The sequence below is a fragment of the Mauremys reevesii genome, linkage group 4, assembly GCF_016161935.1.
Source record: "Mauremys reevesii isolate NIE-2019 linkage group 4, ASM1616193v1, whole genome shotgun sequence".
NCBI lineage: Eukaryota > Metazoa > Chordata > Testudines > Geoemydidae > Mauremys > Mauremys reevesii.
In genome coordinates, this window is record NC_052626.1 from 88608546 (window position 1) to 88627498 (window position 18953).

The window sequence follows — 18953 nt, forward strand, 5'->3', positions numbered from 1 at the left end:
ATAAGAAAGGATCTTGAAAGAGGGAATTCAAAAAGACCTTGCTGCAGAATAACCAGTTAGGTAATACTGGGGCCCTAATACACAGTCACTTGGAGGTTGAAATTAACTTGTCAAAACAAAAACCATAAAGGAATTTTAAAGACTTTCCCAACCTCCCAAAATAATACCATTTACTGAGCTCACTAGCATTTTCTCTTGAAAAAAGGAAATCATAAAAGTTATGAGCTTGGTTAGAGGTTTCTAGAATACAAAAATCCTATTCTTGCATTGTCGGGGTTGGAATTCAGCTAGAACACATTCATTTAAGGCTCATTTAGACAGGAAGTGATTAATTAACAGAGGTCAGCCAACATGTTTTTCAACACCACCTAGAGTAGACAAAACCAGTGATGTTTAGAAACTTAGGCCTGGTCTACATGGGAGTGGGGGGGAAGGAGGGGGAGGATCGATCTAAGTTACACAACTTCAGCTACGTACTTAGATCTACTTACTGCGGTATCTTCACTGCAGTAAGTCAACAGCTGACATTCTCCTGTTGACTCCGCCTGCGTCTTTCGCCCTGGTGGAGTACCAGGGTCGATGGGAGAGTGCTCAATGGTCGTTTTATTGTGTCTAGACTAGACACAATAAATTGACCCCCGCTGGATCAATCACTGCCCACCGATCCAGCGGGTAATGTAGATAAGCCCTTAGTTAGCTGGTCATGGTTAATCATATTGGGGAATCTTTGCCCAAGGGTTTGGCTTGGATAGAATTTAAAGGTATGTGCGAGACACATTCCAAGACTCTACGCTAGATAAGGCAATGTATACATTTACCATGTGCTCGCTGGTCAAACTGAAGCCTGGGCTATTATCCCCAGGTGTCTTTCTAGACTTGCCAACACTACAAACTTCCTTGTCTTCACTAGGACATTACTACGCATTAGCTAACACAAATCAAGAACACATCTTTTTCCTAGTGAACACAAGGCCTTATTTTGACAGGCTCTTTGTCTCTGGCATCCCATTCTGAGTTCTGGGATCCTATATCTTTATGTTAGTAGGGGAAGAATTATTCATCTTTTTATTATCACTTTAAACATCCCAGTGCTCAATACCACTTTAAAAAGGCTGTGCTAATGTTATTCTAAACAACCCCCATTTAAGAGGTCACATTTCCTTAAGTTCAAACGAAACATGTCTTCCACCTGGGGCCAAGAAGGATGCCCCTTCTAGCGCAGGCTTCTTCTCATACTAGCAGAGCTCAGACCTGGTGGCCTTGATATAAACTCTGCACACTATTATTTGTAAAACCAAACTAACAAACAAAAAGGGAGGAGACTGTGCAGCTTAGTGCTGATGAAGAAATAGGAACAAAAGCAGCATCTAAATTACACACTGAAATAGATACTACGAATGCAAGCAGCTGTGCAATTTCAGCCAGGTGGTGGTCTTCAGCTACAGCCAAGAGCAAAAAATAACACTAGTCTTTTTCTTTGCAGAGACTCCGACTGCAACCGTAAGGCAAACCACCACACACCTCATTTTCTACTGTCCGTGTGCCTTTTAATTTGTTCTTTTGTTCCCCAAACAAACATTGTCTATTAAATGCAAGGCTCAGAAAATTCTAAAGCAGAAACAAAATGGTTAATCAAGACCAAGAGCATTTTAGTGTAGTAAATTGCACAGAGGCAATTAAATATTCAAGCAGTTCTTCATTCTCCCTCCCCTAGTAAATTACAGTTACTTTTATATCTCTTGCTCCATTTGCCCATCTCAAAACAAGAGGTCAGCCTTCCCCCGACTCTTACAAAATGGAGAAAGGCCTCACTTGTCCTATTCTAATAATTCACCAACAGCTTCAATGCACCAACCAATTCCCTTAACTCCTACATATTTTATAACTGGAGAAGTCTTACTCTGAATTTTTTATCCATAAAGGCCAAATTAAACTAGCTCAATAAAAGATTCTGTATTCCTTAGCTAACTTGGTACTAGTGATGAAGCTGGTTATATTTCACAGTATAAGCCTAAACCCCCCACCTCCCCTGCATCTACACTTCATCTGCACTAACCCAGGACTTGGACCCAGAGTCCCAGAACCCTGCAGGGCTGGAGGGTCTGAGCTCAAGTTAAGCTAGGATCCAGGGCCTGAGCCCTATTGTTTTGCAGTATAGACGCAGCTCCACTTGACTTGGGCCCTGGGAGTCTGCCGGAAATATCCTACAATTCCATGGGACAACTTCCTTAGTCCTCTCTATCCCAACAACCTGCAATACATTCTATGGAAAACAGAAGCTGACATCTTCCCTTTGCAAATGGCAGCAGCTCAGGTCAGTGTTAACCCATTCTCTTCTGATCTCTGATCTGCAAGCACACGATCGGAGAGAATCCTGTGTTTGCAATGGAGAGCAAACCGAGCAAGTCTGTTGCAATGTGAGCTGCTTCAAACTTCCTGTAACATGCAGAGCCAACAGTAAAGCTTTCCCAGTGCACCATGGTCCTAGGGCTAGAGAAGCCACATTTTGGGAGTGGGAGGAATGCTAGGGACTCGGATATGGTTACTTTGATTCAGGTTTGTGCACCCCAGCGTGGACACCAGCGGCCTAGGTTTGAGCACAGATTAGAAAAGCGCTAACGTACAATGTAGACACTCAAACCCAGGGGTCCCTAACACGGGTCAGCTCACACAAGTCCCACTAATCCTGGGCTTACCCTGCAGTGTAGACATACAACATGTGTCCTTGGTGAAGACATTTAAGCTGTTCCTGCCTTAGTATACCTCTACAAAATATATATTACATGGCCAGAGCTGCTCACAGCCTGGCTGGGTTGGGTTCACAATGGTTTTTTGGAATAGCACCCTGCAATTTGGTTAGGAGGAGACTAGAAGCAAAATAATGCCTTTAGGGATGCCTTGGAAGTTCAAAATTTCAACCTATATGGAGCAATATCTCCCACCACTTACTGGGTCCCCCATTTTGTCCCCACCCACAACCTCATCTCTTAACTCTTCAAGAAGTTTCAGTGCTCCTTGCTGGACAAAATGGTTCCCTCCCTTGCTCTTTGGATTTTGCAGTGGAGAGAGCATTCTCCCAATACATTAAGGCAGGGGTTGGCAACCTTTCAGAAGTGGTGTGCCAAGTTTTCATTAATTCACTCTAATTTAAGGTATTACTGGCACGCAAAACATTTTAATGTTTTTAAAAGGTCTCTTTCTATAAGCCTATAATATATTACTAAGCTATTGTTGTATGTAAAATAAATAAGGTTTTTAAAATGTTTAAGACACTTCATTTAAAATTAAATTAAAATGCAGAGCCCCCCGGACTGGTGGCCAGGACCCAGGCAATGAGAGTGCCACTGAAAATCAGCTTATGTGCCGCCTTTAGCACACGTGCCATAGGTTGTCTACCTCTGCATTAAAGCAATGTTTAGAATACACACCTCCAAACTACAGTTGAGTGGATTTAGAGCACGTTTCACATAGACAGGACCAAATGCTAATTTGACCCAGCAAAACAAAATTAATAAATTACCATGCCAAATATGGACACAAGGTACTGAAACTCCCCAGAGAGAAGCAGCAGGACAATCTGCTTAATTTAACTATTCCCTACTGGGGCACTTACCTCTATCCTACTAGCCCTCATGTACTGATAAGATCCAACACACTGGTTCCTTATCACTTAAACATTACACACCAATCAAGGGTAAACAAGGAGCCAGAGGTTTAAAAGGTGGAAATGAAAACAATCTAAAGGTCATAAAGTCAAGGAGACATTCTGTTTTGAATAAGTTAAGCCTCTGCGTTCACACTGTAAAGTTGTCTGCAGTTACATATCCTGAAAATGAAAAGCCTTTTGAAGAAAAAATGGTTACTTATCTTTCTGTAACTGTTCTTCTTCGAGATGTGTTGCTCAATATCTATTCCAGTTAGGTGTGTGCGCGCGCCGCGTGCATGGAAGTCGGAAACTTTTTCCGTAGCAGCCACCCGTCGGGCCGGCTGGGGAGCCCCCTGGAGTGGCGCCGATATGGCATTCTATATAAGACCCTGCCAGCCCAACCCCACTTCAGTTTCTTCTTGCCAGCTACTCCGACAGAGGGGATGGTGGGGCGGGGGGGGGGGGAATGGAACAGATATGAGCAACACATCTCGAAGAGCAACAGTTACAGAAAGGTAAGTGACCTTTTTTTCTTCTTTGAGTGATTGCTCATATCAATTGCAGTTAGGTGAAGGTGTGCACCAAGACCCATGTGGCAGCCCTGCAGATTTCCTGGAGGGGAACGTGTGCCAGAAAGGCTGTTGACGATGCCTGAGCTCTCGTGGAGTGAGCCGTGAGCACAGGCGGAGGGACGTTTGCCAAGTTGTAGCAAGTACGAATACACCCGGTGATCCATGAAGATATTCGCTGAGAAGAAACTGGAGTGCCTTTCATCCGCTCCACGATGGCAACAAATAACTGGGCTGTTTTACGGAAGGGCTTTGTTCGGTCTATATAGAAGATGTGTATGTGGTGTTGGCGAAGAAAAGCTGCCATGACCGCCGTGCACTTGGTAAAGATGCGAGGGGCTGTGCACAAGCCGAACGGGAGGGCTGTGAACTGATAGTGCATCTTGTTCACAACGAAATGGAGGAAACGTCTGTGAGGTGGACTAATTGAAATGTGAAAAGTATGTGTCTTTCATATCAAGGGCGACATACCAGTCTCCTGAATCCAGTGAGGGAATAATAGTGGCTAAGGAGACCATGTGGAACTTCAGGTTGACGATGTGCTTGTTGAGCTCCCTGAGATCCAGAATGTATCTTAGGCGTTCCTTTGCCTTGGGGACAAGGAAATAACAGGATTAGAAACCCTTGCCCCTGAGCTCCTGAGGCACTTCCTCCTCTGCCCCTAGGGCAAGGAGGAATTGTACCTCCTGGGCAAGGAGCTGCTCGTGAGAAGGGTCCCTGAAGAGGGATGGGGAAGGAGGGTGGGAGGATGGGATGTAGCAGAAACGGACAGAATATCCCATCTACACCCTGCGAAGGACCCAACGGTCCGATGTAATATGGGACTAGGCATGGTAGAAACGGGATAGACGGTTCAGAAAGGGATAATTGTCCAGGGTGTGAGCTGGTAGTCTGTCCTCAAGCGCACCTTCAAAATGGGCGCTTAGGGCCCGAGGGTGGCTTGGATTGTCCTTGACCCTGTCCGGAGGGGGGGGAATGTGACTGTCTACATCGAGATTACCTGCTTCTCCAACGGGAGAACTCCTGCCTGGGCCTAGGTGGGAAGGGGCGTTGCTGGGTGGTTTGGGGTTTAAATGGCTTTCTTTGGTTAGCCAGAGTATGCATACCCAAGGATTTAATAGTGTTTCTTGTGTCCTTTAAAGGTATGTAGGCAGGAATCGGTTTGCTCTGCAAACAGGCCCTGATCATCAAAGGGGAGATCTTGGATGGTGTGCTGCACCTCAGGCGGAAGTCCCGAAGACTGGAGCCAGGCGTTCCGCCACATGGCGATGCTGGATGCCAGAGTGCGTGCAACTGCGTCCGCTGCATTGAGGGAACCCTGAAGGGAGGTTCGAGCTACCAATTTTCCCTCCTCAGCAATGGCCCCCAGTTCCGTACGAACCTCTGCTGGGAGAAGGTCTTGGAACTTAAGGACCGCAGACTCAGTAGATAAAATTGTATCTACTGAGAATCGCCAGCTGGTTCCGTAGCGAGAGACCACCAGTAGAATAAACTTTTCTTCCGAAAAGGTCCAGCCTTTTGGCGTCCTTTGATTTGGGAGCTGGCCCTTGTTGGCCCTGTCTTTCTTTTGTGTTCACTGCGTCCACCACAAGCGAGCATGGGGCAGAGTGGATGAAAAGGTATTCGTATCCCCTGATGGGGACAAAGTATTTTCTTTCCACTAGTTTTGGACTTGGTTTGAATAGTTTTATTCATGGAGAGGACCACCCTGGAAGGCCCTTCTGGGTCTAAAATGTCCACTATAGGATCCTCCTCCTCCACAACCTCCTCACCTTGGAGGTTCATATTAAGGGCTATGTGCCTAAGGAGTTCTTGTAGGACTCCATTGGAGGTGGACCAGATGTGGACGTGCCAGCCACAGCCTTGTCAGGGGAGGATGAAAACGACTCCACTGGGAGAATTGGGACAGAGGTGGCTCCTTGGTCAGCTGTGGGTAGCTCTTCCTGGGCGCCTGGGGTAGCCCCTACCACAGGTGCTGACTCCACGGGTTGCTCCAGTTCTGGAAGGGGAGCGGCTGAGGGTCGCCTCAGGAGGCCGGGTGTCTGAGCGTGACGACGGCCAGGCAACCGGGGGGGCACCTTGGGCCTGATGATATGCCCAGGGGGTCCAAAATTGCCACTGGGGTTGCCAGTTGGGCACTGGGGGTGGGGGTCAAGACCGAGGCTTCCCGGACCCGACTGGGGAATGTCCGAAAACCCTGAAGCTCTCCCCGATCTGTTGGGAGGGGATTGGGATAGCGATGGCCAAGGAGGAGCAGTGCGCGAATGGAGCAAGGGGGGCACAGAGTCCCTTGACAGATGAGGGTCATGTGGAGATCGGCGTCGTAGAGCTGATCGTGACCGTGACCGACACCATGTTCAAGAGCAGTACCGTGCTGGAGAGCGGTGCCGAGTCGCGGGCCGGTGCCGTGGCGACAGCCGGCACAGGGATCGGCGCGCCAAACGGTGTCAGTCCGAATGGTGCCACAAGGTTGATGAACGTGACCTGGACCACGAGCGGGACCATGTTCCAGCAGTTGACAGTGACCTCGAGCGTGAATGGCTCTGAGGGTTGGGGCTGCGGGACCAGCGCTGCAAGTCTAACCAGTGCTGTGAGTCAGACCGGTATCTGGAGCGGTGCCGGGACTCCAAACGACGCCGGGACTCAGAGTGGCGTGGAGATGCTGGTCTGAGGGCTGACAGCCTGAACATTGCCGGTTTGCCCTTGGCCGGTACCGGGACTCAGGCTGGAGCTGGTGCTTGGATCGGGGACACCGGTGCTGTCATTTCGATGAGCCCTCTGGCGGCCTTGAAGGTATCTGAAGTAGAAGGCAATGTAACCTCTTCCACTTGTGCGGTCCCTTGTACGGGGCTAACATGAGGAGACTGGGGCCCAGTGGTCTTGTCAGGATTAGAGGCCTGGTCTGAAGCTTGCTCGGTTGGGGCCGGAGCGACCGCTTCGGGCCTAACAGAGGGTCCTCCCAAGGCTTGCTTCTTTCAAGCAACTGGGGAGCGGGAACAGTGCCCGGGAGATAGTCAGTCCCAAGGCGGGCAAGGGATCTTCTGCGGTGCCATGGCCGGTACCGCTGGGGGAGCACTGCGCACCAAGGCGCTTGGTCTCACATCTTGAGAGGGACACAATACGGACTCCATGAGGAGTTGCTTGAGTCAGACTTCCCTCTCTTTTCTTGTTCAGGGCTTGAATGCCTTACAGATTTTACACTTGTCAGCTTGATGGCCCTCCCCCAGACACCTAGGGCAGGAGTCTTAAGGGGATCGCCCGTAGGCATGGGCTTGTTGCAAGAAGTGCAAGGTTTGATGCCCCAGGGCCCCGCAGGGCAGTCGGTGAATGCGAAACTGCCCTCAACTACTAAACTACACTTAACACTACAGTAACACTTAACACTAAGTCTCTACGGTGCCACAAGTACTCCTGTTCTTTTTGCAGATGCAGACTAACACGGCTGCTACTCTGAAACTAAGATAACTATCAATAATTAACTAACAAAAGTAACTACTAAGAGAAAGCTAGGGATTAGTGGAGCACTTGAGAAACAAGAGACCACTGTTCCAACAACCACCACTAAGAAGGAACTGAAGGGTCGCCAGTAGGGTCGGGCGTAAGAAGGCACTGAAGGGTCGCCAGCAGGGTCTTATATAGAACATCATATCGGAGCTGCTAAAGAAAAAGTTTCCAACTTCCATGCATGTGGCGCATGCACTTAACTGGAATTGATATAAGCAATAACTTGAAGAAGAACTGATGGGTTAGAGTATTTGTGTTAATTTGGTAAGTAAGGCAGTGGAAATCACATGGCTAAAACCCTGAATACCACTGTAAAGAGGGGGTTAAATATCAGAAGGCACTAACAAATCACTTAGAAATGCATCGGGACATCATTACGCCAGATTTTTCAGTTAAGAATTCATATTAGCAAATGGTTTATGCTTTTCAAAAACACTGTAGTATCTAGCTGCATTTCTCTTGTAGCCATCTATAAATACTTTATAGGTGTGGTTAGCAAACTGCAGCCAAATTCTTCCAGGATTTTAAGTTTCCATATCAAGTTCAGGGATGTAGCATGTTAATGTTAACATTCTGTAGAGAATATACCTCATTAACTGCTGTGGCAAAAGCCTTGGTGGTCTGCTCCTCAGCGACTTTGACCGCTACAGTTTCAGTCACTTGCAAATGACTTCCAGATGAGTATCAGTTACAGCAAGATGGAGAAGTTTTACAACAACATTTATAAATATTGCAAGAATCCTAAAGGCGTATGATAAGTGCACTGTGAACTTCTCAGCAGTAAGTGTATGGGGGTGTGAGAACAACAGCACGCACCGCACATACAACCAGAGCCTGATTTTCAGCTGAGAATTAGTTGGGCCTATCCTATTTATACTTGCAATTATTTGCAGGTAGGATGTCATTTAATCATCAAATACTACCGAACTGGGCTTGAAGATTAGATACTTAGTGATGTTGACTGCACCTTTAATTAGGAGATAAGCTTTTACATATCTAGCACTAAACATCTTCTTTACATTTTGTTAATATTCATGTTAGCATTTGAAAAAGGATCCTGTTTAAAATCTGACAGGCCCTCAAACTATCCACCTCCCTAACGTAACGAAAATAGTTGCTTCAAATCAACCTTACTCCTTTTGTTATCCCCCAGCACGGCTCAGGGTCCTAAATTATGCTTCTATTTGCCTCCGTTTATGCATCATAAAATTCTGTGGCATTATTTGGCAATGTTACTAGATTATGAGATGGTAGGATAAACCGAGATGTTGCAAAACTGAGGAAGCAGAAGGGAGCAGCAGCAGGCAAGGCCTGTCTTTTTGGAAAAGCAGCCCCACCCCCCACCAGGAGGATATTTGCAGGGGAAGTCTCCTGCATGAAGAGCTATTAAGGTAAACCCTGTAATAGTGGTGGTCTATTCCTGTATGATTTAGGAGCTGTGTAGCAGGAGGTAGCAGCTGCCATCCAGAGCTCCTAAGACCCATTAGAGTAGACTTCCATTCCTGCATGGCTTAGGAGCTGCACAGATGGGGGATTACCTGCCATCTAGGGACCCCACACTCTGCAGAAGTGCAGTTGTTGCCTCCTGCATGCCTCACTCTACTTCCTCTGGGACAGTGCTGTGGCCTGTTGTGTCACTAGTGCTCATGAAAATCTTCCACTCTCCAAGATGGCCACTCGGTCCTCCTGCTCCAAACATCTTCAAATGGCGGGGGGGGGGGGGGGCGGCAAGCTGAGGAGCTAAAAAAATATATCCTTTTGTTTAGATTTATCTGGCACAATGGGGTCCTGCTCATTAGCTATTTAAAGTATTTATGAAGCACCTTTCAGATCAAAAGAATTAATATCCATATCAAAAAAGAGGTGTTCCTCACCATTCCTGTCCACGAGGAGGTGCAAAGGTGGATTTTTGGGTCAGTTTTAAGGGGGTCATTCCTAAGTACTGAGTTATCGACGAAACGGTGCATCTCACACCTACATCTCATCAGGCTTTGCCTCTGCCTCTTCTCCTCTGGCAAGGAGTCCCACAGGGTAACTGTTCAGCTTTTGTTCAACAAGGCTCCCTAAGATCTTGCTGGTTTCGTTTTTGAAGTGGACCTCTTTTCCACAGTGAGCTGCACTTGGAGTGGCCTGCACAGATCAGTTCAGCTGGCCATTATTGGCTAGCACAACTGCGTATGAAATAAAGAATCTTTTATGGCTTACAGCATTTGCCTACAGGTGGGCCTCACACTATATGGACTGGTGTGGAACATATTTTGTGCCATTGGTACTCCTGTAAGCTGCTTTCTTGATTCATTTTTCATAGCTCCTGAGAGAACCACAGGGGCCTGCAAGACAAGCGGTTATTTTGGGGCTAGTTCATTGATGGGTTTCAGTCAGCAGTTGGTTAATATTTCAGTAATTCATCAACATCTACATTTATTAGATGAGGCGCTTGTCCCTTTCAAGATCTTCCGGTCACAGAAAATGTCCAGGTGGTTCTGTGGGGCAAATCGGTTCATTGAAGGGGCAAGAATTGGTCCCTTTAAACACTCTTGAGAAGTGCTGGTGGTGGCCCTTCCAGGAACGTGGTATGCTGTCAGTGCTTCTAAGTTCTAGCTCAGGCATGCATCTAGCTGCACGTGCAGTCTGAGATAGCCTGGACAAAACCCTGCTCTGTCATGGCTCATAGCATATCTTGGGCTATGATGTCAGATTATTTTTCTAACATGGAATTTGAAATTTCCCAGGACAATGAATCTCTGGACTGAGACATGAGGTTCAGTTGAAGCTTGACTAATTCTTCTAGCAATGTGGCTAAATTCTTGTCAAATGAGTAAGTCTGATATATGTTAGAAGAGTCTTCATGATTTGTTGTCACTGCATTCACATTCCAGCTGAACAGACTCAAATATTTTATTTTGGGGATAGAATCTTGCTTGTTATTGTAAACTGGATGAGATTATGATCTCACAGCCTCCACTCTTGGCCACTCTAAACCCATGATGTATTAGGTATCTTACAGAGACTAGCTGGATTTGTGCTGGTCTGGCTTCATCATCAAACCCAATTTTTATGATACATGCCAGGTCAGGAGCCTTGTGATCAGTTCATGGATGATTCTCACAGTAACAACAACCTTGCATTCACCTGTACAAGTCTAAGGTAACTGATTGTCAGCTGACGCAATTCTACCAGTCACTGTGGCATCTGAGAGATGCAGAATATGCAGCCATTGCCTGTTCGGCGTTGATCACCTTGGGGCTTTTTTGCTTGGGTGGAGTCTTCTTGTATCAATGATAGTTTAGACTGAGTAGGTTGGGTATGTTTTAGTTTCAGTGCTTCTGGGGATTTCAGATGCTGCACTCCTGATTCCCACGGTACAGTAATGGTGCTTTTTGGGACAGACACAGAGTGGTGATATAGCTAAAATGATGGCTGCTTGTGTAGTAGGGGTGCATATCTCCCCTGCCCCATTGCCATCCAAAGCAAGGAATGGAATAGCCTTAAACAAAAAACAAAACAAACAAAAAACAACCCTCAGCTCTTGGGCCTACGTGACTCGCACATAAAAAGGACTCTAGGATTGTTTCTTTTGCAACAAAGACTTGAATGTGTCAGAAATAATGTTTGACAAATACCAATTTTATTCTAATTTTTTTTTAGTTATTTTGACACATCAAATAACCATGCTAGCAAAGATTTAAAACATCCAGATGTTCAGAACTACAGCCTAGTTTAAAGCCAGGCCTGATTGTTTTTTCCCTCCCAAATTCCAGCATTACAGTTTGCAATGAGCTACATTGTAGAGTATGGTTCTTGTGCAATAAAGCCCACGTATACAGTGGCTGAAGGCTCTGCCTTTTTGTCTCCATACTTCATGACACACCCCAGGTTTATGGAGATTACATAATGAAGTGCACACCCACCCAGTTAGGTTTTATTGCTTCATTACTTATAGGGAAAAACTGAAGGATCCCACAGTCTGTGTGAAGGTGGGTTTTTTGGTTTTTAAATTTAGTGTGAAATATGAACGGGTGAAGAATTTGAGAAAGAACTCTGGACAGAAAACAAAACAAATAAGATCTAGTGGAAACTTAAACATACAAAACCCAGAAACACATTTGCATCTATTATAAAGCACTTAGGGAGGGGTCAGACAATCTAAATCCTCAGCTGAGCCAGCTGAGCCTTCCTAACCCTGTAATTTTGCATGTAGTCAGCACCTCATGCCATGGCACAAACTTTTCTTAAATTGTTCCATTTTCAGTGTAGCACTGCTACATTTTTAAAGTTACAGTGTGGGAGAGAACACTGTCTGGAATCTTGAAAGCAACTATATTACTTCACTAAACAGTTCTAGTTTTTATTGATGTAGGGGTGTCCAGAGCCTGGTGGGAGAGGACAGTTCTTTCTGAGTACATTAACATAAGGAATCTCATTTACAGTTAGCCTGGGATGAATAAACTCATCTTTGCTTCACAGGCCTTTTGACCTGAACCAGAATCACGTACAAGACACACCTTGGGGTCACATGTACTTTTACAGTCATATCAAAATGCACTGTATCACCATCTCCACATTTTTGCACAATGTCTCAGTCCTACCAGGGAAAACACGTGATAAAACAGTTGGAGTAGGACACTGGGAGCCAAAGGAGCTATATTCTTTTCCTAGCTCTGCTACTGACTCACTGTGTTATATGTCCTTGTACAAATGGCTTTTCCTCTGTATGCCTTACTTTCCTCATCTGTGAAGTAAGGATAATGCTTCCTTACCTCACAAAGCCTTTTTCTAAATGGGGAAAATGAGTTGTGTTTGAAAAATGTGTTTAAAACATTTTAACCAAGGGGATTTTAGTTAACACATTTTGAAATCCAATTTCCTTTCCCAGTCTAGACAAAACCGCAGACAAGGTTAACAACATTTATCATCTCAAAGCACTTTTAAAGACTGAAATTATTAAGCAACTCCTGTTCAACGGGACAATAGAAATTTCACTTGTATATTGTTTTTTATTAGAACACCTCAAAGCTCTTTGCAAAAAGGTCGGTAGCATAATTCCCCTTTCACAGATGGAGAAACCAAGACACAGACTGGCTAAGTGCAATTTATTACTGTTAATGAAGTGGTAATTCTGACTAAGATAAAGACTTGTCCCTCTCCCTGTTGAAACATAAAAGAATTAGAAATATTCAGACCTTTAAAATAGAATCTACATCATTACTTTTTTGTTTCATTTTTACAGGGTGCTTCAGCTGCTGCTCAGACTTCTGAATTAAAGCCCCAATTCAGCAGAGTACTTCCGCAAGTGAATAGTCCCATTCAAGTCAACAGGAATACTGATGTGCATAAAGTTAGGCTCATGCTTAAGAGCCTTATTGAACTGGGGCCTAATGATGAGGCCGCATGTGAGGTAGCTGAGCGATGAGGGAGGAGAGGGACAGACAGGACAAGGGAAGATGCACTGCTAAAATTAAGAATTATAAAAAAGAAGCTGTAAACACGAGGCCTCTATTTCTTTTCAAATACATCCTGACCTACACCATGCTGCCTCTGCCACCTATAGGAGTGATGGGAGTTAACTGCACAGTAACTGAAACAATGTATTTATGGAAGCTGTGCAATAACTATACTGTAACTCCACTGGAAACAATGGCAATTACACTGTTCCTATGTTATCTTATAACAACACTATAATTAGTATGTAGCACCACTGTAGTCATGATTAAAATAATTACCCTAAAAAGTCTCTCATAAGTAGCATTAACCACTCTGGCTTCCAAACATATATAAGTCTTTTTTTAAAGGTATAATTGTTCACTCTGTTTCACAGCTCATCCTAACACCACAATTTGCTTTCCCACCCATTTTCAGGTGAACAGCACAACCACCCCACAGTACTGTAAAAACAGCCCTGACTTCACATGTGAAATACTTACAGCTCTTCAAGATAAGGAAAGTTCTTAAATGCATCCTCTGGTAGCTTTGTGATGTTGTTCATACTGATATCCCTGGGAAAGAAGAAAACACAAATGGGTCAAATGATAAGCAATGTTCCAATTTAGAACATGAAGTAAATTTAAATAGATCAGCTGCTGGGATAACAGAAAAAGCTTTTTCCAGTGTAATGTTGTGGTATCTCTAGGAGTTTGCAGGCTAAACTTTCACAACGTGGTGATCTAAAAATATAGAGCATCATGAAAGATTGATACCAAAGGCTTTCTTCTGATAACCAGAAGGGAAAAAAAATATATCTTGAAGTTACAAAAGAGAGGAAGGGAAAGCCTATTAGAAACTTATTTTCTTCAGTCCTGATTTTTTGACTCTTTTTACACACACACACACACACACACACACACACACACACGTCTTGATGCATGTAACTAAAACTGCTCTGAAACCACCGCCTATAAAAAATGTGACCACCCAGTGTTCAAATATTCATACCATAATGTCTGTGTTTTTTTTTAAATAAATAAATACATGCACAGAGACTTGATAAAATAAAGACCTTCAGGCAACTGTGGCTTTTGGAGCAGCTGACAAGAATAGTAGGAACATGCCCCAGCTCTACCGCAGTCATATTTTCTGCAAAACCTATAAAAGTCCTTGAGGTAATAGATTTAAGTATAATTCATTTTTAGCCCATGAGCACATGCATGCAAGCAGCGAGTGCTTACATGATAGGTATGCAGGCCAATTCTTTTCTTGTTTTTATATTGGCAGTAAGTGGCAAACTAAACACCGCCTTTGACTCACATTCAGTAGAACTTTGCTCCATGAGTAGTGGAGCGAATAGGAAAAAAAAATTAGTTGCATACCTATCATGAAATCAGTGGGACTACTCGTGAAGGAAAGTACTACTCAATCTGAGTAAATGCAAGAGAACAGGGCCAGAATCAAGAATTTGATTTGACAAGTATTAGTTTAAACTAACAGCTGCCAAATTAAATTTTTATTATTTAACCTTTTTATTTTTTACTTCCTGCTTTTGCTGCCCTTTAATTTTAATTTTAAAAAAAGTTTAAAAAAGACTTAATACCATGGCTGCAAAGTTCTTCCAATCTCCCTTGCCTCATTGGTCTTCCAAATCAAAGCTTCTGGCATCAAGCTTGAGAAAACTTTCATTCCTTATGGAATGCACAGCAACACCTATCACCTAAACAACGCAAGTTAGACACCTTATTTCCAGAAAATGTGTGGAAGATAGGTGGCCTACAACCACCAGATGTTCCTGCATCTGAGTACAGACAGAGGTGCCTCTCATATCAGCAATACACACACAAGTACATCTCTCCTTTAGCTGATAAACACATGGATGTCATTTATTTTTTCTTGTCATTCCACACACCCTGTTTGCAATTAAAACCAGACCAGAGGATAGTCTGTTATTTCAACCATTGGGAATGGTATTTATTTGGTGCTAGTGTTTGGTACCAAAGGGCTCTAGTCAGAAAAAAAAATAGCCACGATCTTCTATATCCATGCTAGACCTGTTTAGTTTGAGATCCTGGCTCCATAAAAGTCCAGCCTGTCCAGATGAGCATTTGTTCTGCTGCAGAATCCTATGATGGAATAAAACCAGAAAACACTGACAAAGCCAGAAGTTGAAGGGCTCATCAGCCAGGGAGCAAGAACTACAGGCCATGACCAGTTGTGGAATTCTACAAGCATGTGTTTATAGCCTGCACCATCATTACTTTTGAAACTCTCCACCTGAAAAGCAGAGTCACTACTTCTGGAAATAAAACAACTGAGCTGAGCTGAGTTCACTCAGATACCACCCTAGAGAAAAGGGATTTGTGCCACACCTATCAGCCATTTCGTAGCAGCAAAAGTATTCTGCTGAAGAATCAAAAGCAGTTTCCATGGCAAGGACCAAATCTTTCACTGTTTTTCCTCAATAGGAGACTTGGCACTAACTTTAACAGGTGCAGGCTCCAAAGGAGCAAAGGAAGTCTCCAGATCCTCTGAGGGCTGACAGTCACAAAGGTCATTTCCTGAGGGAATAAACCTCCAAGATGCTTGTGCCCTGCCTTGTGCCAGAAAAGGAGCTGAAAACTTGTCAGCTTCCATATAATGTACATTAAAATATACCCTCAATATACCAAGTAGCTTTTTCCTGAAAACACTACAAGTAATGTCCATGTTATTCCTGCAACTGTCAGGCCACAACATCTAGTCATAGTTCATAAAGAAAAAAGTAGCTCTATTTATACCAACATCCAAGTATGTTACAAGGCTAATATTGGTTGCTGAAAAACTATCCTATTTTTTGCCACAAAGAGACCAAGCTGGCACTTGATGGAATTTAGATCAGGCTTTCTTTCCTCATCCAATGGATAGATAACTAGTCACTGGTTTGCTGCTCCCCTGCTCCTTAACTTCCACACACGTGTGCACAGAGCACTAGCAAAATGGTAGCAAATAATTCTAATATACACTCAGCAATGTCGTGTTTACTGGCAATTGCCTCTTTCACCAAGATGTTTGCCCAGTTCTGATTTCACCTGGGCAAATCAGGAATTACCCCATTGCAACTGATGGAATTACACTGATGTAAATCAAGAATACTGGAGACCAGAATAAGATGCAACACAAACCTAGCTGTGAAAGTGACTAAAACGTGTCACAGTCCACAGTCCAGACTCCCTCATTAAATTCATGGAGTCAAATGAGAGGTGCTTTATTGATGAGTTCTACAGTCTGAATATTTATAAAGGTGCTTTGTATCTCAGCAACAGCTTGGGTACCATGGGATGTTGCAGTTGCTGTGGGTGGAGATTTTTCTTCTTGTGTAGAAAAGTAAATAAAAGTATCAGATACAGGAATTGTCAGCTGTTTGCTCCACAGGAGGCTGCAACTTTTACTCTACTCCTCCCCTGCATTTTTCAAATTGTCATGAATGCATGCATTTCACACACCCAGGCTAGGCCATTCCTTTTCCAGATGACTCCACATCCCCTTCCAGTGCTTAACTAAATAAGCATTTATGAATTAGGCAAAAGAAAAAGGGGGTGGAGGGGAGACCTGGAGGAATCACAAAGGTATAGTAAGTTATACAAGAACACCACAATTAATGTTATTTTGGTAGTGTCTCCTAATAGAATATCCATGCAACATAGCTCTTTAAATTATTAATAGTTTCATAATCTGGGATGGTAGTAAAAATGTTTATATAGTGCATATTATCCGAATGCCCTTCATATACAGACAGACAGACACACACATCATTTCATTCATGATTTGAATACAGCCACTTCTGGGGTAAAATGTGACAGCTGTTTAACAGCACATGGCAACACTAAACAGTTTAGGATAGGAACAGGATACCGTATCCAGTTGAAAGCAATAGTCTCAACAAAGCAGAGGACAGAATGAAAATTATTACAGCTGTAAGGGCTTGATTTTCAGAAGTGTCAAGAAAGAACTCATTACTCCAACTGAGTCAATAACTATTGGGATTGAAACACTAGTACTTTTTTCCACCAAACCCCCAAGAAATGTTATATACTGAAGCCTACTTTTAATGAAACTCCATTCATAGCAAAGCATGAAGTCTCAGATTGTTTTCACACATTATAATATGGAAACTTCTGTTCCTATATTATGGAGTGAATCTCCAGTCAGAGCAAAGCTGTTCTGTGGAAAAACAATTGATTTTACTCCACAGAGTTCCACTGCATTTTCAAGTTGCTAATATGAGCATTGTCATATTGGAATTTACTTCTGTCTTACATGCGCCATCTTAGTTTTGCTCATGAACATGGTATAACCAGTTCCTTAAAAGATTAGATTTCTGGTGAGTACTCCAAATCCTTTACACCAGAAGAACAATGCTGAAACACAGATATCAACATATAAAAGCAATTAATAACATTTTGGAGAGGAAAAATAGGACGAAGTTTTATCTCCCAAATGAATACAAAGTCAACAGAATTTTAGTTACAGAAGAAAAATTTTCTGCAGCAAAAAAGGACACTGTGTATACACTGCAGTCAAGAGATGTTTTTATCTGCTTATATGGAAATAAGTCACTGAGTTTAAAAGCAAGAATTCACAAGCAATATTTGTAACATCAATATCTATGCTGCAAGTAGAATCCATACTATTGAAGTCAGAAGAGTCACACTTGCTAATGCTCTTTTAATTAGCAAGGAAATTATTTAAAATTACTTACTCTTGTGGGAAAGCTGCAACAAAGGTATCAACACCACAAAAATTAGTGCTGAAGTAATGCCAGACAATTGGAAGCATAAACAAATGGAAAATAGACTGAATCAAGGGTTTCTTGTTATTCCGATAATATTAAAATATTGTACTCCTCAAACAGCAAGGAACAAATCAACCCAAAGAGAATCTAGGAGGCTGCATGTTTAACGAAGACTAAATGTCAACTTAGATCTGGATCCTACAAAGAAAACCTTGTGGAATGACCCCATAGCCTACATTTTACAGGGTCTGGGCCTCAGGCGATGGTACGTTAACAATTTTAGACTAAAAAGAAAACAAAACAAGACAATTCTGGAAATACCAGAAAAAATATTAGAAAGTGTTATTTTTATCTTAAACTCTGCTGTCTAGTGAGATATGTACTTACTAACAATTACTACCATACACTAAACTGATCACGTCAGCACCAGTTGTCCCATGTCCCATTTCAGCACAAGTACAGCAATATGCTTTAGTTCATTCAGGGACTAGTTATTACATGCAGAGATAAGCACCCCTCCCCCCACCCCCGAACAGTGCATCATTGAAAACCTTTTTTTAAAAAAAAACATTTTAAAAAATCAATTGTGCTAAATTTAAATGGCATACTAAAAATACGGAGTTGAAAATAAATGTCTGGAGAGGTTTATCTTAAGTTACTGTTCTTTTACTAAACTTGAGACCAGTTAACAGCATAATCAGCCATTGAGAGCAATATGGCAGAGCAACACATCAAAATTAATTCACATCCAGCCCACAAGTTGGGCTTTCCTGGGGGCTCATATGAGAAAGAGAGCATGCGAGCAAGCAATATTCCCTTTAATCCCCTGCCGGAGTGGACCAGCTCTATGATGGGAGAAAGTAGAGAAGAGAGGTGATGCTCTGGCTCTGTATCCTGGAAATGGTAAAATGGCCTCCCTCACTAGGAGGCCTGGTCACCTTAAGAGTGCAGGAAGAGTGAGGGTTGCTCATGCTGGCTCTTCCCTACACTTGACATTGGTGCTGCTGAGCATTACTGCCATATTCCAGTCCACAGG

General features: G+C 43.4%; 1 protein-coding gene across 2 annotated transcripts in view; it reads right to left on the minus strand.

Moving 5' to 3' along the window:
- LGR4 (leucine rich repeat containing G protein-coupled receptor 4) overlaps positions 1 to 18953 on the minus strand; it is a 138996-nt gene that overhangs the window by 68050 nt on the left and 51993 nt on the right. For both annotated transcript variants that reach the window (XM_039537593.1, XM_039537591.1), the window contains exon 2: positions 13644 to 13715. In XM_039537593.1, the coding sequence (XP_039393527.1) occupies positions 13644 to 13715 (72 nt within the window). The remainder of the gene's footprint in view (positions 1 to 13643; positions 13716 to 18953) is intronic.